The sequence below is a fragment of the Stigmatopora nigra genome, chromosome 1 (assembly GCF_051989575.1).
Source record: "Stigmatopora nigra isolate UIUO_SnigA chromosome 1, RoL_Snig_1.1, whole genome shotgun sequence".
NCBI lineage: Eukaryota > Metazoa > Chordata > Actinopteri > Syngnathiformes > Syngnathidae > Stigmatopora > Stigmatopora nigra.
In genome coordinates, this window is record NC_135508.1 from 25,517,693 (window position 1) to 25,539,247 (window position 21,555).

General features: G+C 39.9%; 2 protein-coding genes across 6 annotated transcripts in view; one reads left to right on the forward strand and one right to left on the reverse strand.

Moving 5' to 3' along the window:
- The window catches only part of bltp3a (bridge-like lipid transfer protein family member 3A), a 33,169-nt gene extending 24,786 nt beyond the window's left edge, over positions 1 to 8,383 (reverse strand). For 3 of the 5 annotated variants that reach the window (XM_077740619.1, XM_077740537.1, XM_077740366.1), the window contains exons 1-2: positions 8,174 to 8,382; positions 2,167 to 2,329 (exon numbers count right to left, since the gene is read on the reverse strand). In XM_077740619.1, the coding sequence (XP_077596745.1) occupies positions 2,167 to 2,329; positions 8,174 to 8,217 (207 nt within the window). In that variant the 5' untranslated portion in view covers positions 8,218 to 8,382. Of the gene's footprint in view, positions 1 to 2,166; positions 2,330 to 4,540; positions 4,632 to 8,173 lie in introns of all 5 variants that reach the window. The other 2 variants (XM_077740455.1, XM_077740706.1) reach the window with 2 other exon arrangements.
- Positions 8,384 to 9,210: 827 nt separating this feature from the next.
- On the forward strand, positions 9,211 to 21,342 carry LOC144197907 (protein ILRUN-like). The gene is made up of 5 exons (XM_077718628.1): positions 9,211 to 9,615; positions 12,254 to 12,408; positions 13,480 to 13,677; positions 13,866 to 14,182; positions 17,729 to 21,342. Exons 1-5 carry the CDS (start codon positions 9,464 to 9,466, stop codon positions 17,762 to 17,764), a joined length of 858 nt encoding a protein of 285 aa, XP_077574754.1. The 5' UTR covers positions 9,211 to 9,463; the 3' UTR covers positions 17,765 to 21,342.
- The last annotated feature ends 213 nt before the right edge of the window (positions 21,343 to 21,555 follow it).

The window sequence follows — 21,555 nt, forward strand, 5'->3', positions numbered from 1 at the left end:
AAAAATTGAATTCAGTTTTGTGTGAAGTTACATTAAAAGTTGAGTGTCTATATATAGTTATCCAAGTTAATTTAAATTTGTTTGTTTGTTTGTTTGTTTACGAGTGCGCTGTTGCCGTGGATAAAGTCCCCCCCGTACAGCCCCCACCTCCGCCTCCGTGTATGTCATTGTCTCTTTCCTCCGCCAAATGCGTCTAATTTTACATCTATTAAACACATTTTATTACAATGAGACCACTCGTTATTTATTACTTTGTCAATATATGGCAAATTAAAAGAAATAAAACCTATCTTCCAATCCAATATCCTGTTTTTGGTGTTTTTTCAGAGGGTTGGAACAAATTAATTTGTTTTCAATTCATTTCAATGGGAAACGTCCGCTTGAGTTACGATATGCTTGTCATACAATCGCAGTCTCGGAACGGATTACGATTGTAAAACGAGGTACCACTGTAGTCACAACTCCCTATCACCATGTTCATTGTGCGCCGAAAACCTTCAGCAGAAGCTCCCGGTTCCTCCTGGATGGGTTTGAATTCTGACACTTGAGGCCTTACCTGACTTGGAATAAAGCTCTCCATAACCTCTGCTGTTAATCTTTATTTTCACCATCTTCACTTCACCTGCATGTACTGTACAGGTATCTCATTTTAGTCAAGCGGAGAAGAAAAATTGTCAGCGAGTACAGTATTTAAAGCATTTTCGTTTATTACAGTGTTCCCTCGATTATCGCGGTTAATGGGGACCGGGACCACCCGTGATAAGTGAATTTCCGCAAAGTAGGGATTCCCCTTCAAAAATGCTTAATTTGAATTTAATTCCAAAAAAAATATTTATTTATTTATTTTTATTTTTTTATTTTTTTTATTTAAAAAAAATTACCCCCCTGTATACATTACACCATATAGAATACGGGTAGAGAGAGTGAAATTCATGTTATAACAAAAAAACTGAAAAATATGTTGTTTCAATGTAATATTTGCTTTTTTCTTTTTTTTCCCCAAAACAATCTACGAAGCTCTGAGTCCGCGATAGCTGAACCGCGAAGTAGCAAGGGAACAATGTATATCTATATAGAATATATTTGAATATTAACACAAGAAATTATTTATATATACATCTAACTGTGCAATGTTTAATAGATACATTTCTTGATATTGTATAGACGCGAAAAAAAATGAGTATGGTAGATCTAATAGGAGTAATCCCACGTTTTTCATTTATCGTAGCGATTTCTGGTCTACCTGATCCGGGCATTTCGAGGGAAGACAGAGCAGTGAGGAAAAAAATAAATCGCACTGAAGTAGATATCACATTTTTGGGGGAATTTTATTTCCAGAACAAAGAACAAGTGTCATCTTGAAATGCATTAAAAAAAATAATAATAATAAAAATTACGATAATATTTATCAAAGGAATGCACTATTCCCTTGAATTTAAGATCTCTGTTTAATCTTAAAATAAGACGATGAGAGACTTCTGTAATACAGTTAAGGTGAATTGAAGGAAAAAACACTTACCGAGGCTCCCAGCCATCCTGTCTTCTGCTTATGACTTTCAGCGTGAATTCTGACATCTTTCTGAATATTTATTTTCAAATATAACATAAAATACCACGATAGACTGAAGCCGCAAAGTGGTGGAGGATAACAGTAGAGGCAACAACAGGCCGAATATAACTTTTTACAACAGCCTCGACAGCAGCCTAGAAACGATGAAACATACACAAATACCACAGGTCTAGGTAGTGTTGTGATAACAATACTGTTCATCCACCAGCCAGGCTGGTGATTAGTTAAGTGGTTCAGACACGGGAGTTCACGTATAGTATGAGGTATTGAGTTCCAGGCATGTGAGCCACAGAGAAGGTGAAGAATGTTTTTTTTTTTTTTTTTTTTACAAATTCTTGCAGTGGAGGAGGAGCTTTGTAATGGACATTTCAGAAACCAAGATTGCGTGAGCATATTTAACAGTTGAGAGGACGGTGATGGTACATTTTTCATTTTTGGTTTTCTGTCCAGTACTTTCAGAGCTTGCTTATAAACGTTTTAAATTTGTTTTAGTGTTGTCTTGCAGGCAGATGACCAGCTTGTTAGGCAGTACAACAGATGTGATATGATCATTGTGTCAAAATACAGTTTTGCATTCTGTTTTCAAAGTGACTCACCCTGATGGCGGCTTTGTTGCAATAGACACGAGTGACTGCGAGCCAGGTAGGCAGGTCAAGCATGTTCTGGAGTACATCTTCATCCAGCTCAAGGTTGGTCAGCTGCCCCTCGCCCTTTAAGGTACTAAGGTTGATCTTGTCTGGGGACAGATTCTTGGTAAACCTAAGTACAAAATCCAAAGCAAAGATTCACCGTTTTTAGACCAAACTACATCGGAAATGGGAGCAAAACGATGATTATAAAAGCAATTTACAGTTCTTCTGACACTGCCCCTGCAAATGCATCTTCCGTTAAATGTAAATAATGAAAAGAATGGTACACATGAAATTAAGCTAAAGGAGCAATATATGATTTGAATTTCAATCATTTATTCATTAAATGCCATATTTCTTTCATTCATTTTCTGAACCACTTAAAATGGTCGTGGGGGTGCTAGAGTCTATCCCAGCTGACTTCAGGCACCTCGCTGGAGATACCTTGAATTTGTGGCCAGCCAATCGCAGGGCACAAAGAGATGGACAATCATTCATGCTTACACTCATAAGAGAAAATCCGCGCAAGCACATGGAAACTCCACACCGAGGATCCACCTGGGATCGAATCCTCGACTCCTGAAAAGTGAGGCCAGCACGCTATCTACTCGGCCGTCCACTTTTGTATTACGATAAACATTAAAGAAATTTGATTTTAGAAATACTTCTAACACAGTTCTCAATAGTTAAACAGAGATTTGCCCATTTTAATTATTGTTTTGTGTTTACAACAGGTTTCTTGCCCTCTACCAATCAACCAATTACTTTGTTTTTATGCAGTTTGCTTCCTACACTAAAGTTGTAGAAATAAGACATGCATAGGCATCGACGTTGTGCTCTTGTACTGAAAGTATGCTAACTTATACAGTTATACCTTGAGATATAGGTCCTTCCAGGACTAAGCTAGTATGTCAAGGTACCATATTTTCACACCTATAGGGCGCACCTAAAAGTCTAAAATTTACTTTTAGATAGTCAATGTACCCAATCGGGCCTTGCCTGTGCACTAAATTCAATATTTGTATGGCCCTGACCACTTGTGTGACTGGTTTTATTTCTTCCTGGCACACTATTTATTGCGATCAACCCTGCGGGCGTTCACCCTAAAAATGGCCTCCCCGCACATTCCATGCATTTGACTTCGCTTGCAGCACTTCTAACTTTCAAAAACAATCTCAATAGTCAAAGAAACAGCATATTAAAGGTGTCCAGAGGAAATACCTGATGTGAATGGCAAAACAGTGCGGGTGTGAATGCTTGGAAAATGGACTGAAGCCATGGATCAAGCACAATTTAACGGCTTTGCTAACGGATGGCCAACTTAGTAGATCTGGCAGGCAATGTCGCACTAGTTACGTGACGATTTGGAATGAATTGTCGACGCCGATATAACAGTGAAGAGAATCAAAGGCTTGAGGGTGATGCATGTCGCAAGTTACAATGGATTGTGGATGACTGGGGTCAAGTGTCGGACAGCACTGTTGTTCGAGCTTTCACCAAAGCTCAAATCAAGTTCCCAGAATACACAACTCTGACTGACAGTGGAGCCTATCATGTTGAACGCCGAACTCTTAATATGATTTTTCCTCAATAAAGCATTATCAAACTTAGTTTTGCTCAAGCTGTCTTTAAAAAAACATGCTAGCGGCTAGCCTAAGTTATGCTAGCAGCTAGCATAACATATGCTAGCGGATGGCATAACATACGCTAGCGGATAGCATAACATATGCTAGCGGATGGCATAACATACGCTATCTTAGTGTCATGATCGCGCCTTTTCTGAAGCGCCCAATGTATTGACAAAAAACAAGATATACCCGCAAATGAGACTGCACCCCATCAAACGGTGCGTTTTACAGGTGTGAAAATACCGTACTCATATCTCAGACCAATTGTTCTCATAGAAAATAACTAAATAAAAATCAATCCGTTCCCACCCTCTGAAAAAAAACTGGATATTATAATGGAGAAGCATGTTTTTATCTGTTCTAATTCACCACCTATTCACAAAGTAACAAACCTATCTACATTATGTTCTCCAATACTAAAACGTGACATAATTCAGTACACAGGGTAGCGCAGTGTGCGCAGAGGAGAGAGAGAGAAAAGGACAGGAGAGACTTGGCGACAACATGCTCGTAACATAAACTTTAAATTTAATTTAAAAGAACTTAGAATGCTAAACACACTTAAAATAAGTTTTAATTTTACGTTACACTAAATTTAATGTTTAATGTAATCCACCACGGTTTTCGAGTCAGAACTTCCTAGCTTCTCCATACCTCAGAACCGAGTGTGTGCCAATTCATTTTTTAAAATGATCGAACCAGTCACGACTCACTTTGAAGGGTTTCACTGTTGTCTTTTTCCGATGCTCGCTTTGCAGATTCTGTTGTCTTTTTTGCAGATTATCAACTCGGTCACGCTATCTCCTGTAAAAAAAATGCAACCTGTGTGCCCCGGTCCTCGTATCCCGTATTTTCTCGCATGTTGACCGCCTCAGTATAATCCGTACTCTTAGAATTGCCTTAAAATCGTTGAATTTTACGATTTCTCTCGTATAAGACGCCGCAGTTCACAATTTTCACCTCCATATTCATGGTTTTAATAGGGAGTACAAATGTGTTACTTTAAAGGGGAAAATCTTAGGATAATTATGGAACGTGGTATTTCTGTATGAATCAAAAGGATCCTTTGCTGGATTGCACATTCCAAACGGTTGTTGCCTGCACGTGGACGAATTCAAAAAGGAAGTCACGTGAATAGTACAACCAGGATGTGTGTCCGATTTCCTGGATGGAATAATAGCACGAGATACACATTACTCAGGTATCAAAGCTGATATTATAATGAACGACCAGCCTTAACAACAACTGGGATGTGCTGACATGGTAAACACGAACACATGTATCAAGGCTACTCGCATCTGGCGAGTCAGAGCACGTTTAACTACCAGTGAAAGGTAAGATGGCGGCACCCTGAGCGAGCAATGGCAGGCACAAGTGATTTTTTTCACATTTTTTTCTTGAATTTCATTCATAGACATCAAAATACATTTATTTTAGTGTTTTATGTTCATCTTTTTTCTATTTTGAAATAAATGACCGTATTGTCCGCTCTGTCTTGTGGTATGGTGTTGCACCTATGTCACCTTGCATTTTCGTGCATGCCAAGTCTAATTTGTGCACATATAAGCTGTACCCTTGATTCAGTCATAATTTTTTTTGGTTGCAGATACTGCTTATATGCGAGAAAATCCGGTATATCTTTACGCAAGGGAAAGGCGGCGAGAAAGACAGCGATGCTGTTCGCAAAAGCAGCTTCTCGCATGCTCGGCCACATGGACAGCCGCATCCGGAATCATCTGGTATGCTCGTATCTCAAGGCCATAATTTGCCGGGCCGGAATTTCCCTTGTATCTAAAATTTCTTATATGTTGGGACACTTGTATGTCAAGGTGTGAAATATATTTGTATTCTTATATTTAGTCTTGCACCCTTTTCACTATGATGTATTAAAAGTTACTAGAATAGAATTTATCTTACACCTATTGGTTAAAATGTGCACTACACCTTTTGCACTCCACCTCCTTCATTTGTATTAACGCCTCCCATTTTTATGACTTGTCTTATCTCTAATAAAACCACCGTTAAAGCAGCTTTTCGGCGGGAGATAGCTTCGAGGAGCTTGGAGAGTAGTCACACTCTCGGGCCTCAGAATGGTCCACTCCCCCGCCTCTGCAGACGCGGCCTTTAACTTTCATTCCATCTGCCTCAGTGTGTGTTCCTGTGTTCGAGTTTATTTAAGTGTTGGCTGGTAGCCCCAACACAAGGTATCACATTATTACAAAAACGTGTACATAATTGGAGTCAACTACAGTTACTTTTATGGCAAGAACGTGTACTTAATTGTAGTCAACATTTTAATCCTGGTTGCAGTACAATTTTTGGCCACCAATCTTACATAGTGTAAGGAGCAATAAGGACAATGGAGCTGGACTAAAGAATCAAACTGTGTTGACACACAAATGTTACATATCAATCAGAAACGACAGAAGCGAACAAACTACACAAACATGAGCAATGATCATCTGAACATACTGCGTGCATAAACTACAATCTATGCAAAATGTTTATTGAAATATTAGGGCCAGTACGAATAAGTATATTGCAATTCTTGGATAGTGCTCGTTTAAGTACGAACTGGAAAACTTTTTACTTTAATGTTTTTACAATGTTCCTTGTTTCGTTAGCCTGGCTTCTTTTGGCTACTTCTTTTTTTGGAACCAGTCAGCCATGCCTGTGCTGTCACACACATGGAACAAGCTGTTACAATACGCAACAGAAGGAGCAACACCTTGGTGCCGCCGGAGTTTCGGAGCTGGAAAAAAGTGTCGGGAGAAGAGGCAACGCTTCTGACCAACCATTCCATCGTGGGATAGGATGGAAGAGCTGTCGGTGCTTACCAGCAAAGGAGTCGAGGAGTTCTGGCCTGCTGCTGTTTTCTTCAGCCTCAGACTACTGAGGATCTGTGCGGATAAGCATGGAAGAGCGGCTCTGCATATTCTCTACCTCGGTCACAGTCTGCAGAAGTTCCCCATCTCGTGGAAGACTTCCTGTGTGTGGTTCCAGTTTTTTGTCCAACTTTACAACGTCTTTTTGAGTCTGTATTCGTTTTAGCTACCGCAACCAAAATGTCGCTGTTTAAGCGGCAGCCGGCGGCCGCGGTAGCTCCGTCCACTCTTGCTCGTTTTGTGTTTTTTGCTGCTTTCATGTCTCAATGATTTGATGATTCCATTTACTTTGATTTGCTTTGTACTTTGTGCTTTTCCTTTGCAGTTCTGTCAAATCACCCTCTTGCTACTGCCACAATGAAATTTCCCGAATACGGGATGAATAAAGTTATCCAATCCAATCCAAAAGATCTGACGGACCAGTCACTAAGACTCTTGCTCTCATTCAGCATTCAACACCAAGATCACTTCTAAACAAATCTGAGGCCTATTTGAGTTTGTTTCAATCTGATGCAAATGTACTTTTACTTCGAACTTACAAATTAAAAATATCTAAAGAAATTTGAGACCAGTATTGGTTCAGACTGTTAATTGTGCTGGTACTTTAAGAAACTTGGTAATATTAGCATGCTTTAAATTGGGACCAAAAAAAAACTGATTTACCCAGCCAGAAAACAAAGGAGTCCTTGTAATAAACTGTTGTCTTGTAATTAGAACACATGAAATTTTTCCTTAAACAGTTACACAAAAGATACGTTTTGAAATGATCAAATCTAAACTTTGTTCAAAATGCATAGCAACCTAATAAAATTAAAACAGCCACATTATCATTCAACAATAATGGTGTCTTTCAAAACACTGCTTTATTGTTTTCCTCAGAGCTAAATTTGTTTTAAATACATCAAATTCATAATGTATGTTTTAAAGTTAGATTCCTCTGAATTAACTCATTGCCTCCCAATAACAACGATAGGCATCCAATTCATTTGAACTGGAAAAACTGGTAATGAAAACTCACATTTCACTGACATTGACAACGCTTTAATTGTCCAAACAATTTAGACTGGGAGAGACTGGCAGCGAACAAGCTATTATGAAGATCAAATATAGACTGTCACGGCGGCCAAGTGGTGAGTGGTCACATACATGGTAGACTGATTGGACACGCCTAAATAACCCCTAGGCATGGATGTGAGTTTAAAACATGTGCATCCAAGGTATGCATCGTAATACTTTTTAACTAAAAGGGATGATCAAATCAAAAATAAAGGTAGTTCTTGATTAGCCCCTTGACTCCTAACGTCTATCGTCTCATAACCAGGGAATCGTTATTTTATAACACTTCACAGTACAAAAACACACACGACTGCGGCATTCTGCAAGTACCGACACAAACCATTTAATGGTGACAAGTCAGAATATAGACAGCAGAGCTATCTTGCTAACATTTATGTCACCTACCTTGACAAATGCTTTAGAATTTGCTTTTTGATAATTCCGGCCATTTCTGGTTTAGTCGTAACGGCTTGGTGTTTCGATTTAGATGATCATTTACCAGGTTGGAAATCGTTCTAACCGGAATACATCGTTCGCTGGTGGCATTTTAAGAGCCATGACGATGCTAGGCTGGCTATCTCTCCCTCTCTCCTACTCCCTCTCCCTCCCCCTCTACCCTCCTCCCTCCCTCCCTCTCCCCTCTCCTCTCCTCTCTCCTCTCCTCTCCCCTCTCCTCTACCCTCTCCCCTCCTCTCCCCCTCTCCCCTCTCCTCTCCCCTTCTCCCCCTCTCCCCTCCTCCCTCTCTCTCCCCCTCTCCCCCTCTCCCCTCCTCCCTCTCTCTCCCCTTCTTCCTCTCTGTCCCCCTCTCGTGTCAAGTCTCTCTCCCCGCCGTTATCCGGTGCGTCTGTCTCAAAAGTAAGAACTCCATACAATAAACTACACAATAATGTCACATTTTAATTCAATTCAAAATTCAAAACACATTTATACTCACAGCTAAGTAGAACAAAATTGGTGGTGCTACCTCAAGCTTTTCAAAGTATGTTTTCCCAGTAAAAAAAAAAAAAAACATAGATAGTAGTATAAAAGTATAAAAAGTCACATCCCGGCTAGGTGAATTCTAAAATATTGCACAGAATTTTAAAATATTGCACAGATTCTAAAATATTGCACAGAATTAAAAAATATTGCACAGATTCTAAAATATTGCAGATTCTAAAATATTGCACCGAATTCTAAAATATTGCACACATTTCTAAACATTTCTTGCCTGTTGTCTCTGGGCCTGCGTGGGTTTTCTCTGGGCACTCTGGTTTCCACCCACATTTCATGGTAGGCTGATTGGACACTCTAAATTGCCCATAGGTATGAGTGTGAGCGTGAATGGTTGATTGGCTGGCCACCAATTAAGGGTGTGTGTCCAGCCTCTGGCCCAAAGTCAGCTGGGGTAGGGTCCAGCACCCCATGCGACCCTTGTGAGGGGAAAAAAAGTGGTTCAAAAAATTACATGAGATTACAACGATTGAAGGAGCGTTAAAGTGTTTGTAGAAAGGTCGTGTTCCCGTGCGTATGTTGTTCGCCGTATTATTGTTCATTGACATCGGCTGTGTCCGAGGTGAGAAGTGTCATTGTGACATGCGCACTGCTTGGGTGCTGGTCCTAGTTTGTTATGACAAGCCGAGGCCTTGATTCGCATTTGGAGTTTCTTTCTTTATTGACTTTTCCGCGGTTCATATTTGAGAAGTAAACTTACGATGGAAGGTATGGACGTGGATCAGGAGCTCACGCAGAAATTTAGTTGCATGGGCACTACAGACAAAGACATCCTCATATCGGAGTTCCAGAGGCTCCTTGGCTTTCAGCTAAACCCCACCGGATGTGCCTTTTTTTTGGACATGACCAACTGGTGAGCCCGAGGACTTGGCTGGCCTGTTTAGCTGGCTCGATGTTAGCTTGCTAGTTAAAGTACTGTCGTGGATATACCACAAAAATAATTAAATATGCTTACAAATACCATGGAAAACAATTATTGTTGTTTGCTTAGTTTGTATGTTAATTCCAAAGCAACTTTAATATTCTTTTGATAATCAATGCGGCGAAAAGCAATATCAGACGCTAACTATGGTTGAGAATTTTACGCAGTTATTCTTACTGTGGCGATTTAATAATACGTAACACGTCTGACAAATATGAATTCTATGCTAGTGTAGTTCTCTAAATTCTTTCCATGTGTTTAACGCTGTTATTTAATCAGACACCAAAGCAACTTAACTCGAAATCGAAAAAGTAAGACTGTACTTTTCCAGAAATGTGAAATTTCAAATTTGTTTCCCCCCCCAAAGGCGTCGATAATGTAAAAAAAACCCGCATAAATTGTCTACGTCAAAAAGTCTGTTGCGAATAATATATTACATCAGTGGGAAGTCAAAAAAAATTCATGTCGCAAATCAGTCGAAATGCCATTTTAATGTGATGAAATCATCATTATCTACCTACAGAGAACGTAAAGTAATACTCTGAGTTAAGGTTTACGATGGATAGAGACAGAAATCCTGATATACTTGTGCTCAATCATGCCAATGTCGATCTTTGAAATCACGTGACATCGAGTACGAGTTCCTTGCAACCAGTTTGTTAAAAAAATAACATCTGGATTATCCATGGTGAGTGCATTGCGTGAAACAACCACCAGAGCAGAAATTTGGAGTGGTTTTACCCACTCAAAACTGTATTACGGGTCTCCACAATGGCAGTATTACAAAAACAAATCTCATTACTTTTGACATTAAGATAGGGCAGGGGTGGGTGGAAAGAGGACACCTTTTCACAGGTGTTCTACAAGTGCAATCAGTGGATTGCAGTCAGGTTCTTCTTGTTTTCTTCAGAAATTTCATCTCTGCTGGTTCGGTTGAAACAGGGGTGGACAAACTATTCCAGAAAGGGACACAGTGAGTGCAGGTTTTTGTTCCAACCTATAAAATCGGGGTAGGCAAGTCTGGTCCTTGAGAGCCCCTATCCAGAATGTTTTCCATATCTCCGTCTACCTCACCTGAATCAAATCATCAAGTCATCAGTAAGCTGTCCAGAAGCTTGATATAGATCCAGAATATTTGATTCAGGTGAGTTGGTGGAGGGAAGTATGGAAAACAGACCGGATATGGGGCTCTCAAGGATGGGACTTGGCCTCCCCTGCTTTAAGAGGAAATCTTTCCACCAATCTGGTATCTTAGAAGTGCAATCAGTGGATTTTAGTCAGGTACTTCTTGGTTCAGCAGAAACCTTGTTGGTTAAATTGTTTGTGTTGAATCCGTTGGAACAATAACCTGCTCCCACAGCGGCCCTCGAGGACTGGTTTGCAAACCTCTGCTATAGGGCTTCCCTTTACAGCTACGATTGCTACAATCAGGTTGCAAATATTCTCCACATTAGACATCTAATCAAAAATTTGAACTGGGATGGCTGGCACTGATTGATCATATTTACTTGATGTCAACAGATGTCCATTCGAATTTGACTCAACCTAGCCCAAATAGATTTGTCGTCTAGAGTTGTTAGTGGCGGCCGATGAGTTAATTTAGAATATCCAGCTAACCTTAAATTCCAAGATTGTTCAAAATATCTGCACATGTGAATAATCGATCTGTGATCTCCAACAGTTTCTGTAACGATTCGCAACCGAGTGTGAAGCGGTCGGGTTGCGAATCACCACCTCCAAATCTCCAAATCGGATCCCCTGGTCCCCAGTCGGAAAAAAAGTGGCATATCAGGGATCAGGTGCTTCCCCAGGTGGAGGAGTTCACGAGTGAGTGAAAAGTAGAAAGGGAGATCGACAGGTGCATCTTTGCAGTGTCTGCATTGATGCAGACTGCACCAGTCCGCCGTTGTGAAGAAGGAGCTGGGCCAAATTCTATTTAAAATCTCTATTTAGGGTTTGCGGGGTGTGTGTGTGTGTGGGGGGGGGGGGGTTTCTGGAACCTATCCCTGCTGACTCTGGGCCATAGACAGGGGACATCGGTAGCCAGCCAATCGCAGGACACAAGTAGACGGACAAACTGCACACTCACACCCATACCTCAGGGCAATTTAGAGTGTCCAATTACCCAACCATGCATGTTTTTGGTATGTGGGAGAAAACCAAGGCACCCGTAGGAAACCCACACAGGCTTAGGGAGAACATGCAAACTCCATTCAGGTGAATGTGACCTGGATTTGATCCCAGGACCCCAGATCTGTGAGGGCAACACGCTAACCACCCACTTCACCGGACCGCCCTTTCGGAATTTCTGTGACAATTAATACGTAATTTGATGTTGCTAAGATATTGTATTTTTCCAGTTATCACCAAGATATTGCAACTTTGTCGTTTATTTAACATTATGTATTACTTTTTTCACTCTTTAAAGAGTTGAGCATTCAAAAGCTTCTTTGAGATCATGCCAATTGACTTCAAATGGCTATTAAATTGCTTTTAGGTCTGATAAGTGATATTAGTATCATATAAATTATGTACAGCCTCCTTCATGGTTGCCAACTTTCTTTTTCAGGAATTTACAAGCTGCCATTGGCGCCTACTATGACTTTGAAAGTCCTAATGTCAATGCGCCATGCATGTCCCTATTGAAAGATGTAACGATCGGCGAAGGCGAATCAGTTCCACCTGACACACGTTTCACCAAAACCTGGAGGTTACAAAACACAGGTAGAATCCAAACAACAACATTTTTTAACCACATATAGCATATAGTATTTAGTATTGAGTGGTGGGTAAATAGGACAAAACTGTATTCGGAACAATTATTTTTAATTTTGAGGCATTCATCATAAACTCAAAGCTTAATGTAGCTTACATAAGAATATCAATCAGTTATCACCAAAATCAGTGTGAAGATCACTATTCATGCCCAGCTTGACATCTGAAATCAAAATATTTTTGATTTCTCTCCGTATTTATTGCATATGTTGCTGTTTTTCCATTGTTTATGTTGTAGTGATTATATCATCTGAAATATAATCAGAGTTTTTGTCAATATTTGGGTTTTTCTTTTTCACATCTTGCTGTATACACAGCTAGCAGCTTCTTTGTTTAGTTCACTCCAAATATCCCAAGGTCCAAGGCATTTCGGTGTTTAGTCTACCTAAAGTTCTCGGGAGCAAATCATTTAATTTGTTCCAAGCAACCATATAATAATAATAATATGAAACTAAGTTTAATAGTAAAGCAAAGTATTCTTCATTGCAAGAGAATATATGATAATGTAAGACTAATAGCCCTAACAGACTACACAAGTATAATCTAAAGTTGAAGGAGCCATGCGTAACAATTCTATTTCACTTATTCAGGAAATAGCCCAAATACTGTATTTCAATAAATATTCTAGAAGTATGCTTTTGCCATTAACAGGTGTCTCCAGGCCACAGGCGGGGGACATCCTGAATCTGTGGCCAGCCTATCGCAGGGCACAATGAAACGGACAACCATGCACAATTACACTCGTACCTAAGGGCAATTTAGAGTAACACGCTGTATGTTCACAAACTAATTGATAACGTTGATATGTAATTTGTCAGCCTCTGTCTTTTTTTAATAGTACGATAAACATTTGTATTACGAGCCAGTTGCATGCAAAGGTAGATTGTGAAATGTGCATCTGACAACTTAATGGGGACCAGGATGTTGTGGGGTTTGGTGTTTTGAACCTTGTTGCCATTCTATTTTTGGCTAACTCTTACTTATGATGCCTATAACTTTTACCACATTCATGTCTCACAGGTAAAGAATCTTGGCCACCTGGGGTTTGCCTGAAGTATGTCAGAGGAGATCAGTTCGGTCACGTAAACATGGTAGCGGTACGGTCTCTAGTCTCTCAGGAAATGATGGATGTGAGTGTACCAATGCAGAGCCCTGTCTCTCCTGGTATGTACCAGGGCCAGTGGAGAATGTGCACAGCAGCAGGACTTTACTTTGGAGGTACGCACACTAACAACTGTATACACATAAACATAGTAATTTCTCATGTTTAGTATGCCTTTATGTATTATGCGCATGTCCTAGTCATCTCTTTTACTTTAATGGTATTTTGAAGCTATTTATTTGATCACCATCTTGCAGAATCAACCAGTTATTTCAATCAGATATTTCTCCTTGTGTTTTGACAGATATTATTTGGGTGATCCTGAGTGTGGAGATTGGTGGCCTTCTTGGCGTTACACAGCAGCTTTCGTCTTTCCAGGGCGAGTTCAACACGCAACCTCACCGCAATGTAGAGGGAGATTACAACCCTTTTGCCTCACCAGAGAAAAGCAAATGGCCAAACAGCAACACCACCTTACATCATGAAAGCAACAATAAAGTCTCAGAGGAGCCCTGGCATGGAATCCCAAACCAGCCAGATCAGAATGGACATTCACACAACTCAGTGGACATAGTAGCGAACAGCCTACAAAACAATCTTTCAATAGTCACATATAACCAAGTAAGTTGTCTCATCACTGCAATTATATTTTGACTGACACTTTCATCCGGCCGGGTTTTGTGCAGTACTGCTCTGCTGTCACATTCGAACTCTAGAAAATACAGAAAATTATGTATGTTGCTGTTAGGTTAAAACAAAGTCGAAGTCTAGATTTTATTTATTTTTAACTTTTCACGCATCACTATACATAATTGGTGTTGAGCTTTTTTGGGTGATTTTTACATTCAAGTCGCCAATTTTAAATGTTAAATTGAACGAATACTGTCTGGTCCACGTTGAACATTCACAAGGTCGAACACAAGTAAGCACGCCAAACAGATGAGTGAGCTTTTGACACTCCTGCAGAAGGAGAGCACATAGGAAGAACAGACAGAGTTACTGCGTAAGACTCCGGTCAAACTTCAACTGTCTCCGTTCTCCAATCTCCGACGACTCTGCATCAACTGTTTAACTAGGGCAAGGTTTCGTAATATACAAATTCTCTATGACAAACGACATACAAATTCCCCATGACAAAGATGCATGACTATGACAAAAAGGCATGGCTGTGACACCAATGGCTGTGAAACGGATTGACGGTTCTCTATGACACATATTTTTTGACATTTCCCCCCTGTAGTAACTGAAATAACTTTCACCAATCACATCAATCTGTACCACTCCTCTCCTGGTCTATAATACAAACATCATCATCAGCCACTCCTCACAGGTTATGAAAAACAACAACGCCACCTGTCATGGCACCATCTTAATGAGCGATGTCAAGATTAGCACATCTACACAGAGGAGTCGGCGTCCTGGGATTCATCACACTTCAAAGGAATGCGAGAATCTCCAGCATGGTTTCCCCTGTGGTGGCACTGTATGTCACCGCAAGCTACCAGCGTGTGCTGGATTCAAGGAATTGCATCGCTTTATGGTCAGATCGGGTTGCAATGACAATGTGGCTGTTATGGCCAGGTGTCTTGCTGGTGGCAGGAATGACATTTTTTTTGTGTTGTCAGTTTATACACTTCATCTTGTGTCTTGTGGCTGTTCCATAGGGGGTGTTTGTCAGGACGCTGACTATAGGAGTCTGATGTGACCACGATTCCTCGCTTCTGGTCTTCAAGAATCACACCATGCGTCCTAGGTCCTTCCAGGGCCTGTGGGGTTTTCTATTTATGGACACGTGGGGTGTTGTCCCAAACTGTAGCAGTTTTTCAGCTTGAGGTGGCAAGCTCACTGAGGTGACCGCATCTCCCTCAGACGTGGTGTACAGGTACTCCAATCTAACTAGTTGGGGTCCTAGTCACTCGAATTGTTTAACAAATTCTGTTCAGGCTTTCCCAAAATTCATGGTAATGTGTAGTGGCCAGTGGGTTTGTGCTTGGCCATCTAGATCTTCTACTTTGTTTTTTTAAACTGTCGGACTACAGATGAGGGCCCTTGTGTTTCTAAGTCTAGTGAGTAGAACGTATGAGGTTCCTCTTGACCTACTTGGATCTCCATTTCCTCCTCTCTGTATACTGGTTTCATGCCATCATCTGTGGAAATAAGGCTGATTCCCAGTTTACAGAGTAGGTCTCTTCTCAGGAGGTTCACAGGACAGTTCTTACTCATGCCGAACTTTGCTTCGTGGTTTCGTCCATTTTCATCAGTTATTTTTATTTTACTTGACTTCTTCAATAGTTCCATGTGTCCTCCTGCTCCTTTCACAGTGATCCATTCCCTTCCTGGTACCAATCCTGGCACTTTGTTTTTGATGACTGATTTATCTGTCACAATAATCTTATTGGTGTTTGTCTTTGTCCCAGAGGGTGGACGTGATTTCGGTTAAGTCCAACACCTCTGCTGGCGAGCAAGGGATTTCTTCATCCTCCCCCTCATTTTCTTCAGTTTCCTCCTCGCTTGTCTCGCACTCCGTCAAGAGTCTTTCCACCAGTTACGTTAGGTCTTGTGAGTCATGGGGTGGACTCTTCCTTTGTTGTCCCTTTCGTTGTGTCCCAGGTTCATGGTGAACCCTCTTCTTGTCTATGCTCGATTCAGGTGAAAACTTTGTCTCAGCTGTTCTTCGGTGCATTCAGACTCGGTCCATGGACGGTGGACGAGAATGGTTTGATCGCAATCTCCGTTCACTGGGAAGTGTGGGTTTGCCCCTTCAACCATGGGATACACCTGGCTTGGTGGTGTCTATGGTGGTGGGTTGGGTCGAAGTCCTTGGGACGGCACCAGAGGATGGAGTTGTTCTCTTTTTTCTTTTTGTCCTCTCGTCTTCAAGCCATGAATTTAAACAATTACAAGGTTATGGATTAATCCAACATGCGTAAGCAAAAACAACATCTGCAATTATAATGACAATGAAGGTATTTAACAATAATAGAAAGAGAAAACTAAAAACAAACTTCATTTGAATTAAAACAATCACGCCTTCATTTGGCATAACAATTACATAAAGAAGCGCGAAGTGCGTCACGATGTAGGAACACTATGCGAGTGTTCGTGGAAGTGATTGAGATCCATCTGCTGGTAGCAAGAGTCCTTGACGACTCTTCGCTGCAAACCCAGATCAACAGTCCTTGTAGCCCGGGACTGGGTGAGTTGTCAGATAAACAGTCCTTGTGAGAGGACTAGGTGACTGGTTACGACCCCGAGCTCTCATCGGACAATTTGAAGAATGATTTAACACAGAAATGATGAAATACACATATATAATAGTATTACAGAATAAACCCAACAAATATAATTTTTTTGGAAGTTCAATTTCCGCTGTTCGTAGCCCTAGTCAGTCAGCATGAGCGACTGCCATGCGAGTGGCTATGATTAAATCTTTATTCGCCAAATCTGTAAGTTATAAGCTGAAGTTCTCTTAATTTGTATGCCTTTTAAAAATGTCCGGTCCACGATGAAGATTCACAAGATCGGACACAAGTAAACATGCCTAGACAGATGAGTGAGATTTTGACGCTTCTGCAGAAGGAAGGCATGGAGGGAGAACAGATAGAGTTACTACGTAAGACTCCGGTCAAACTTCGACTGTCTCCGTTCCCCAACCTCCGACGACTCTGCTCTGCATCAACTGTTTAATTGGGGCAAGATTTCGTGACATACATTCTCTATGACAAAGGACATACAAATTCTCTATGCCATAGATGCATGGCTGTGACACAGATGGCTGTTACACAGATTGAGGGTCTCTATGACACATTTGTTTACTTAAGATTATTTGACATTTCCTATTGAAACATTCTTTGTTTACTTAAGATTATTTGACATTTCCTATTGAAACATTCTTTGTTTACTTAAGATTATTTGACATTTCCTATTGAATCATTCTTTGTTTACTTAAGATTATTTGACAAATATGTCTCCGAGAAATGTTTCAAACAAATCCAGTACACAAAAATAGGTAAATAGCAATTGAAAATTGTGTGTAGTCAACTCAAAATATATTTGTAGCATATTATCCAATACAAAATACATAATTGCTTTCAAAAAAATATGGCACTAAGTGAAAACTGTTGCTCTGTCCACTTTGTGTTTACTAATTTTGCCTCTTCCTTTCAGGGTTTACAGGAGCCTTCCCATTTTGGTCATTCTTAAATCGTCTGACTTTATAATTTTTAAAACATTTTGGGGGGGGGAAAGTTGAAGTTATATGCCGCCTACCTCATCAATGGAAGAAAGAAGAGGCTTTATCGGTTGCTATAGAAAAAGACTGGAATCACTTCATGCAAAGCGGCTCTACCTAACATCAGCATCCCAAAGCAGTGAAGGTCCGCAAAGTTGGATCTATCAACATCGACTAGCCGCTGTATGATCCTGTGAATGCCAAGTTAAAAAGTAGCCCTGAGTCTTTTGAGTGATAAATCTTTTTCCTATAATTTATTTGTCAGAGTGCAAAGTTGCGTGTATTTATCAAGTTATGCGTGTATTCTTATGAGTTTGTACAATTTGAATAAGAGAAACTGGAGGAAAAACCATTGATTTTTGCCAATTTATTCTCCAGTTGCTGCCCTGATTCCCTAGTAAATTTCACTTTAACAAAAACAATCGTGTAGTCGTTTCTGAAAATGAAATCTTATTTTCATCATATACATAGAAACCCTCCACTTGCATTCTAAATGAGTGTTCCATTTAAGTACAAACACTTGTCAACTTACAACCTATTCGAATTACGTCTGTTCAACTTCACGACAGCAAAAGTTGTAAAGCAGGATTCATGACAGTGCAGCGCGAGTGTTGCATACGCCAGTTGTTAGTGCTGCAAAATCAAATCAGGAGATGATACAGCTTCACTTTCTTTTGGCACGCTGCACCTCAGGGTTGCCAGATCACAAAGACTGCAAACCAATAACACCGTAATTATGATCACTCGTACGGTGGGGAGTTTGCCCAATTTGTCAACACTGCTGTGTTTACTCAAGTGATTTTCATATGACAAAGAAGTGTTTCTCATCGATGCAAAAAAAGTGCTGCCGAGTTTTTACATTTTTATTTTTTTTAATATTCCATCCTTTTTTTTCTTTAGATGATACGTGCACAAATTCTTTTCTCTGAGAAGGCTCCTTTTTTTAAACTACAAGAAGTGAGTTTCATGTCACCTCGAATATCATAGTTTTGCAAACGATAACCTCAATTTTAATGTGGAAACACAAATGTACTTGACAAGTGGCTGTATTTATGGTTGAAATAAAATACAGTAGTACCTTGAGATACGAGCTTAATGTGTTCCGGAACTGAGCTCGTATGTCGATTTACGCATATCTCAAACCAACGTTAGAAATGAACTAAAAACACATTAATTCGTTTCAAACAGGAAATGGGATTGGAAAAACATTTTTTATTTGTTCTAATTCGCCATCTATTAAAAGAGTAACAAATAGCTAGTGTTAATGATGTTTAATTGTACTAAAATTAGACCGATTTTTGCGGAGGGGGATAGAGAGGGCCAGAGGGAAAAAGAGAGCGAAAGAAACTTTGCACGGCAACGTGCTCATAACATAACATGAACAAATTTAAAGGAACTTGGATCATGATATAGACACTCAATAATAAAACCCTACGCTAAATTTAATTCTAATTTTGTTTTACTTTTTAATACCTCTCTTCTCCCGGGTCGCCTCTATTTGACCCAACTCCATCCTGACTCTCACCTGCAACCTATCAAGGGTTGTTTGCTTTTGTCTTCCCTTCAAATATTCCGAAAATGATGCTCAAAAATGTCCTCACAATAGGATAACGCACGACTACTTGCCAACGAGTGGTAGTATAAAGTGGTACCTTGAGATACGAGCTTAACTCGCTCCGGGACTGAGCTCGTATGTCGATATTCACGTAACCTGAAAGAACGTTTGTTCCAACCCTCCGAAAAAACACCAAAAACAGAATATTGGATTTTTTAAAAATGTCTTCTAATTGGCCATCTATTAAAAAAGTAACACATAACTAGTGGTTTAATATTACTAAAATGTGTTTAATAGAACTAAAATTAGACAGATTTTGCGGAGGGTAGAGAAAGGGACATAAAGGGAGACGGAAACTTTTTGCACCGGTGAATCGTAATATATATATCAAGAAATTTAAATTAAATTCTCGTATGGACCTTACACGAAGGAATTGCGACAGGAAAGACAGTTCCCATGTTGTTCTCAAAAGCAGCCTCTAGGGTTGGCCAACACCTGGCTGTTTGCTCGTATACGGAAAAAATTGTCTCGTATCTCAAGATTAATATTTGCTCGAAATTTTACTCGTATCCCAAATTGATCGTATGTCAGGGCACTTGCATGTTGGGGTATTACTGTACATTACTACCATCCATTCGAGGGTGACCTATTAGTTTCATTGACAACTACCCGTTGATTTGACACAAACGGCCACGTTTGGATTACACTATAAATAAATGTTTTCTTATGTTCAATCTGAACTCTATCAAAACAACTGGAAAATACTGGTAGTGTGTGTTTGAACAAGTCTGTTTTGCTGTGTGTAAATTGGTTATCATCCTAATAATCACAAAAGTGCACTATTATTTCATCCACTCCCATTACTCTGGCGCTAAGGTTATTTTGTGAGGACATATTTCTGAACTCCCACCATAGATATTTGGTCCAATCCGCAAGATACTTTTGAGTAACCCTTCATATTCTACTGAAGCGTTGAATTCACCTTGCATTCGTATTTTCGGAATGTGGGAGAAAACCAGAAAAAACATGACATTAGTATGTGGAAAAAATGCTCAATTCACACTAAGATTCAAATGTGTCTGTCTGCACGCAAGGGATCGTAGAACTCAGCGTGATGCCTTTGAAACAATCAATATTATATAATGTATGCTGTCATCATGTCTTGGTGATACGACGTGATTTATTGCATGATTAAGTGTGATTCCCCAGTGAATGAACTCATTAACCCATTATTACACTGTACAGCAGTTAGTATTAATGGAAATTCGCTCAAAAGCCAGTTAAAAAGATCTTGCTAACTGTGTTTTAATTTGAATGTATTGGAACGAATGTAGAGAAGGAAAAACATTTGGATTTTTTCCCAAATCAGCCCAAAGAATATATATTACGTTTGCGTTGAATACTACTTGGCTTCTCTGGTTTTATTTTGCTTCTTACTAACAAAAAAACAATCCCAGTGACACTAGTTGTAGTTCTTTCATTGTTTTTGCTGCAAATGTAGTAGCAAATTGGCTGACCTATGCACTGAGCAACATGAACTCCTGACTGAGGCTGCTGTGTGTATACGTGTCTGTGTGTATTCCTACAATTGTTTATGGAAGGGCTCATTGACTGACTGTCAATCACAGCCATATTTAAGAGTGAATATCTGTGTATTCCTACATTTGTTTATGGAAGGGCTCATTGACTGACTCTGTCCTATTTATAAGTGAATTAACGAGCACACAATACAGCTGTTACTGTAAACCCATAAAATAAGGTAAACTGACAATTCCAGCTAACACCGAAGCATGCCACAAAGCCGCACACACAAAAAGATCTCCCAAGTGGTTGAAGAGCAACAATTCTACAATATAATTTTTCTCAGTAGAGACTTGTCAAATTGTTTCCAATGATGAATCACACAGCAGCATGTTTGAATGATGGAGTGTTCAAAGTTTTTCCTTTGCGACTTTAATGAATGTATGTATAAATGAATAAATCTTTGAAAATGGTCAGGATTTTTCTTGTTTGTGTCCAGTGTTGAACATTGCTTCACCTTAGTTTGGTACAAGTCATCTCTTTAGTCCCGACTTATCCTAACATGAAAATTCTCAAGTTAATGGTGTTCCCTGAAAGGCACTGTTTCTAAAATGTGAGAAACGGTGCTACAATGTTTGGAAAAGTTTACTTGACAAAGTTTTGGCGTTACATTCAAAGGCTAACTCG

Excerpts from the sequence above, each read along its gene's own strand:
- LOC144197907 (XM_077718628.1), top strand. The coding sequence starts at position 9,464 with ATGGAAGGTATGGACGTGGATCAGGAGCTCACGCAGAAATTTAGTTGC. Across the intron at positions 12,409-13,479 it reads CTGGAGGTTACAAAACACAG|GTAAAGAATCTTGGCCACCT; the intron begins GTAGAATCCAAA and ends CATGTCTCACAG. Across the intron at positions 14,183-17,728 it reads CAATAGTCACATATAACCAA|GGTTTACAGGAGCCTTCCCA; the intron begins GTAAGTTGTCTC and ends TCTTCCTTTCAG.